Here is a 7,184-nt window from a genome sequence, read left to right as displayed (position 1 = left end):
GAATTTCAAACATGTCAAAGTAGTTTTTTTAAGGCAGAAGCTAAAAATAGTACCTCTAATAGTATTTAAGAAGAAATTGGATTTCAACAGTACAAGACATCTAAAATCAAGATGGTGTAGAAAACCGATACAATTTTTATTGAAGTAAATATTTTTTTAGAGTCTTTTTAAATATAATCGAAACTCCCAATGTTTTATAATTGAAACTCCCAATGGGCGTCGAGACTGCCGAGAGGCTCCGTGTGACGTGCAAGGTTGCCCTGCGGGCTGCGGGATATCAGGGGCAACACCTCTCATGCGAATGGGTGATCGAGACAATCATTCGAAAACCTCGTGATCCAACTCATGAAACAACACAAAAGTATTTAATAACTAGATGCAAAATATTAATTCAAATATTTAAGATCTATCTATTTGTATATCTAGTTTGTTACATAACTTTTATATTGTAAAAGTATGAATAATTTAAAATATTTATATTTTTTTAATTCTTTCGCATTGCCTATTATAATTTTCTCATAAAAAATAAATTATTGATCCTATATATTAATAAATAAGTACCTGTCAATTGTGCGTGACTGATATTCAATAGTCCGAAATCTCTAAATCAAAATGGAGTGTAAAAAGGTTAAGAAAATGGGTACATGAAGCATATTGACTTGACTTAATTACTGGTTCCAAGCTCAGTCAAGCCGAAAGAGACTCTCATTATTATGTTTATTGTGTTTTTTAGATATGCAACTTTATATGAGGGCATAATTTTTTTTTATCATATTAAAAAAAGATTATTCTCATTTTTAATACCACAATTATTGAGAGTGTCGCTTTTGATACCATAAGATACAAAACACGCCTTTTTGATCCAAGTTAACGACCGAGGCCATGTATCCACACGTAGCCATTAACAGCCGTTAACTCCTATTAGCTCATGTGAGACTGATTTTGACTTCAGAAATACTATTTAATGGTACAAACACCAAAATGTATTTTTTTGTACCATTAAAAGGAAAAAAATATTTTGACCGATTTTCATCACAAACTACAAGATTTTTTTTTTATTTTTTACAAAATTAAAAATATTAATAAAATTTTATTTTAATATATATAATAAATAGTTATAAAATTATAATTATTTTTATTTCAGATAATTTTTAGGACCTATTTCATTATTTTTAAAATTAAATTATCATTTAGTCTAAATATATATATTAATATTTGAGCACAAACTATAAAAAGTAAAAATTTATTTTTGTGTAAAAATATTAGATAATTTTTTAATTAAATAATAAATTAATGTTTAAATTAAAATTACTTACATTCGAGTTATATTCTAGAAATAAAATTAAAATTTATTTCTTTATTTTATGGTCAAAATTTATTAAAATACTTTTAGACAATTTATAATAAAAATTCTATTTAAAACAAAATTAATACTTTCTACAATGTATCACGAATGTAAATAATTATAACTTAAGACTTAATTTATTATTTAATAAAAATTATCTAATACTTTTATTCAAAAAATAAAATTTATTTTTTATAGTTTGTGCTCAAATATTAATATATTTTAGATCAAATAATAATTAATTTCGGAAAAGTGAAGTAGAGCCTAAAAATTATTTGCATAAATATCATTATAATTTTAAATCTATTTATTGTATATATTAACATAAATTTTCCCATCATTAGTTTGTGGCCAAAGTTGGATAACTAAATAACTAAAGAAATTCTTATAGTAAAAAATAACAAGTGGCGGCCAAAATATTAAACATAACTAAATTAAAACCATGATAGTTTTTAACTATAGCTAGAAATCATGACAAAATATTAATTAAGTATGATATTTTGGAAGTGGAGTGTAAAAAGGTTAAGAAAATGGGTAGATGAAGAATATTGACTTGACTTAATTATTGGTCCCAAGTTCAGTCAAGGTATGTGATTAGCAGTAATCAACGGTAATGCCATACAAAGACTTTGAAAGTCGTCGGCGTGTAAGAAAAATAGAAGTTAATTTAAAGCCACCTGCCACTGACTCATATTGGTGCAGCCTTCCTTCACTATGGGAATTTCTTTGTATTCTCAGTGTTTCTTCTGCTTCATCTGCATACTTTCAATATTTTGCATAACTAATTGTTTTATTCAAAATGCTTACAGCCAATGCCTGCAGGATTAGAGAAATTTCTTGCTTCAACTGAGGAATGATCTTATATTCAATAGCACTCGATCACGAAAACTGGTGCTCTGGAATCAGACTCAAGATTGTTACAACTGGGTCGGTGTGGAATGTGATGGTGTGGGGCATGTGATCAGTTTGCAGCTCGATGGGGAGGGAATTTCGGGTGGGATTCATAACATGTCAAGTCTTTCTGGCTTTCGGTACCTGGAGAAGCTAAACTTGGCTGAGAATAACTTTAGAGCTCAGATTCCAGGTGGGATTCTAAACCTTAAACATTTGACGCATTTGAATTTATCAGATGCTGGTTTTGGTGGACAGGTTCCAATTGAAGTTTCACTAATGAGGAGATTGGTCACTCTCGATCTCTTATATAACGGTCTAGAAATTGAGAATCCGAATTTGAAGATGCTTCTTCAGAATCTAACCGGGCTAAGAGAGCTTTATCTCGATGGCGTGCAGATGTCGTCAGCAGTTCTTAATTTCTTCGCTAACTTCTCACATCCGACTACCTTGTCTCTCAGTGGATGTGATTTAAGAGGTTCATTCCCTAATATGATCTTCCAATTACCTACCCTAGAGAATCTTGATTTATCCTTCAATCAGTTACTCACTGGCTCCATACTACAATTTCATCAAAATGCATCTCTTAGGACTTTGTTGCTTCTAGATACTAACTTCTCAGGCCCATTACCAAATTCTATTGGTAATCTTAGCATGTTATCCAAAATAATGATGTCCAATTGCAGCTTCACTGGACCTATTCCATCCACGATTTCTAACTGGGCTAATTTATGTGGACTTATCCAGGAACTTCTTCACCGGTTCAATCCCATCATTTTACATGTCCAAGAACCTTCAACGAGTAGACCTTAGTGATAATTCACTTAGTGGGAGCATCCCCAAGTCTCTCTTTAGTCTTCCTTCACTACGAATACTTAGACTTTCCAACAACCAGTTAAGTGGTCGAGTCTATGAATTTTCAACTTTACATTTTCCTCACATAGTTGCGCTAGATTTAAGCCGTAATAAACTGGAAGGGCAAATTCCCAAGTCATTTTTCACACTAGAAAGGCTTGAAACTCTTAAACTTTCTTACAACTTCTTCAATGGCACAGTTCAATTAGGAAAGTTGCAAAGGCTACATAATCTTGTGGAGCTAGACCTTTCGTACAACAATTTATCTATTGACACAAGCATCACTAATACAAATTTGTCGAGGTTTCCCCAGCTATTCTCGTTATCCCTAGCTTCTTGCAACCTACATAATTTTCCTGATCTTACAAACCAACACAACCTGAGGTTGTTGAACCTCTCAAACAACCGGATAATTGGGGAAGTACCTAATTGGATTTGGGAAATTGGAAATGGAACACTTATCGGTTTGGATCTTTCTTCGGATATGTTGGTTAGTCTTCAGAAGCCATATCACTTTCCTAGTTCACTTATACATCTGGACTTACACTCAAACCTACTCCAGGGTGAGTTGCCCCCTATACCCCAACATGCTAACTATATAGATTACTCCAATAACAAATTTGAAAAGTCCATTCCACTTAACATTGGAGACTCCATTACCAATCTTGGTTACTTGTCTATTGCAAACAATAGCCTAACTAAAGCATTCCGACATCCTTTTGCAATGCTACTGAACTTGAAGTTCTTGACTTGTCCTCCAATAAATTGAGCGGGAGCATACCGCCTTGTTTGGTGGAAAAAGTTGAGCAACTTGCGGTGTTGAAACTTGGGGGAAACAACATCAATGGCCATATACCGGATACATTTTCTGTCTATTGTCGTCTAGAAATTTTGGATATGAGTCAGAACTATTTAGAAGGGAGGCTCCCAGTGTCCCTAGCCAATTGCAAATCGTTACAGATCTTGAATGTCGGAAACAACAACATCGATGATGGTTTCCCATGCATGCTGCCATCTAGCTTGCGTGTCCTCGTCTTGCGCTCCAACAGATTTCATGGACAAGTGAGATGTAGCAGAAGCTGGACAGATCTCCAAATCATTGATATCGCTTCTAACAATTTCACTGGTTATCTGTACACAAAGAGCTTCCGGGGAATGATGCAAGAAAAGGATGCACGCCTGGAAAGTGACTACATTCATTACTATGCAGATTTTGTATTTGGTGAATACTACCAGGGCACAGTGAAAGTAATCGTCAAAGGAGTGGAACTGGAGTTGGTGAAGATTTTGACAATCTTTACAGCCATTGATTTCTCTTGCAATAATTTCCAAGGGGAGATACCAGATGCAATCGGTGATCTTAGATCTCTTCACATTCTCAACTTATCCCACAATACTTTCGTAGGAACAATTCCAAAATCACTGGGTAAGTTGACGTATATTGAGTCGGTCGACCTCTCAACCAACCAGCTAACAGGGGAAATACCAAAAGAGCTTACACGCCTCACATTCCTTGCAGTCTTGAATCTATCCCACAATCAGTTGATCGGGCCAATCCCAAGTGGTCCTCAGTTTCAAACATTTTCAACAGATTCCTTCCAAGGAAACATAGGGCTATGTGGTTTCCCTTTCAACATAAGTTGCAGGCATGCAGTGGAAGAAGACGACGTGCCACCACCTAATCCACATCAAGAGGACGAGGCCATCAATTGGGAATATGTATCTGTTGCACTTGGGTATGTTGTCGGCTTAGGAAGCATTCTCTGGATGCTTTTCTCTAGTCAAAGCTTCAGACACAAGTTCAATGATCAGACTGAGCAAGCTTTTCAAAAGATATTTAACGCCAAAAACAGGAGAAAAGGACACAGAGGAAGAACAAATAGAAGACGCCAATGCTGAAACTATACAACAGAGTAAGGAAATTAGCCATAAATGCTATGTATCATATTCATGCAATGAATAAAAAAGGAGATTTTTCCTGAGTATATTTTCTTAGATTACTGAATTTTTATGTTAAAATCAAGGTATGAGATTAGCAGTAATCAACCAAAATGCCATAAATCATTATTTTGGTGGAAGACACTGCTGATTATAACCAGTAAAGAGTTCCTGGACTAGCAGAATATTACCCACGATAGAGCGATCAAGAATAAAATTACTTTGGGATAGGCTAATAATCTTATCCAACACACTGCTCAGTCACTGTACAAATATTTTAGTGATAGCCTTAAAATCAAGGTACGTGATTAGTAGTAATAAACCAAAATGCCATAAATCAATATTTTGATAAAAGGGTGGTTTCTATTGATGCTCTAAATCATTATTTGTGGCTGAAAGAGATACTAATTTTTCTTTTCTTGCAAAAAGACTGCATATGGGAAATTGGATGTAGATATTTATAAGATATTTATTGGTTCACAATAATAAGAAAAATAATGACTCGTAAAATGATGGCTAATACTGTAAATGATATAAATCATCACAAGGGAATTTTCTTGTTAATGATACCAAATATAACTTGTATTTTTTTTCATCTTTCAAGGTATCTCAATTTCAAATATTTTCAACAGATTCCTTCCAAGAAAACACAATGCTATATGGTTTCCCTCTCAATATAAGTTGCAGCCGTGCAGGCGAAAACGACAACGACAATGACAACCTATGTGTGTGACTAGTAGTAATTAAACGGAAATGCCATAAATTCGCATGCATGTAAAGGGTCGTGATTTTTTTTATGCACTAAATCTTTATGTGTTGGTGGAAAATATAATAATTTTTATTATTTATTCAATTATATAAAAACTAAAAAATAAATTAATCCATTATTTTTATCTTTGTATCTCGCTTTAATTTCTCATCTTTTAAATAAGTTATAAGATAAATTATATTTTACTATTTGAACTATATCTATTTTTACATTCTGTCATTTAACCTTTTTATTGTGTCAACTTACAATCTCAACTTGACAAACTTTGTAAGTTACCATATACAGTAAAACTTCTATAAATTAATACTCTATAAATTAATAAACTCTCTAAAATAATAAAATCTTCCGGTCCCGACTTGGGCCTTTGTAAAAAATCATAAAATTCGATAAGATAATAAGATAATAATTTTTCAGAAAATTCCTTTATAAATACTAGGTCCCATTATAACTCTAAATTAATAATTCATATATATTACAATTATAAATATTATGGTAATTTACTAAAATATGAAGTTTGTAATGCTTTATGCATTTGATCATTCATGAATGATTTTACGATGCCTTTTAGATGATAAGACATGGTGGGTTGTTATGAATTATTTTATTTTCATATTGAGATTTATATAGTATATATTTCATTCATCATGTATGAATATATTTAATTAGCTATAATAGTTATTGAAGTGCAACGAATTAATGTAAACATGTATATTTAAGTAATTTCAATGAATTGATACATGCGTCTATGAATATAATAGTTAATTGTATACAATGAATTGATATTATACATAAATATATTTAATTAGTTACAAAGAATTGATTGATGCATGAATATAATCAATGAAACATATATGAATTCATTTATTTTTAATACATATGTACTAAATTTGCTGAATTTAAAAAGTCTCTCTTTTAATTAATAAAATATTAATTTATCGATAAATTAATATCTCTCTAAATTAATAAAATTTCATGGTCCCAAGATTATTAATTTATAGAGGTTTTACTGTATGATAATTTTGCGATCAATTCTTATGCTAAAAAGGTATCACATGCAGTGTTACATTCATTTGGGAAAAAAGAACTTGTCTTTTGTATATCAGATGTACACTGCATAAGATGTTTTTTAAACAGAAAAATCGACCAAAAATTGATATATATGGTCGTGAAATTGAGATGATAAATTGACATACAAAAATATTTAAATGACAAAATGCAAAAATAGGTATACTCAGATAACAAAATATAATTTATCTTAAAACTTTTATTTTAATTCTGTTAAATCAAAAATAAATTATAATAAAGTGGATAAAATATTTAACTCATCATAAGTAAGATTGAAAAAGCTCAGGCTGTAATTCAAACCCAATAACTTTTGAAATGGCT

At 31.7% G+C, this 7,184-nt stretch overlaps 1 protein-coding gene across 1 annotated transcript; it reads left to right on the top strand.

The window, feature by feature from the left end:
• LOC105173254 (receptor-like protein 12) lies at window positions 213–5,193 on the top strand. The gene is made up of 4 exons (XM_020697796.1): window positions 213–361; window positions 2,218–2,879; window positions 2,923–3,577; window positions 3,796–5,193. Exons 1-4 carry the CDS (start codon window positions 213–215, stop codon window positions 4,988–4,990), a joined length of 2,661 nt encoding a protein of 886 aa, XP_020553455.1. The 3' UTR covers window positions 4,991–5,193.

This window comes from Sesamum indicum, linkage group LG11 (assembly GCF_000512975.1).
Source record: "Sesamum indicum cultivar Zhongzhi No. 13 linkage group LG11, S_indicum_v1.0, whole genome shotgun sequence".
Classification (NCBI taxonomy): Eukaryota; Viridiplantae; Streptophyta; class Magnoliopsida; order Lamiales; family Pedaliaceae; genus Sesamum; species Sesamum indicum.
Note: the sequence above shows the minus strand (reverse complement) of the source record. Positions and strands in the feature narration are given on the sequence as shown.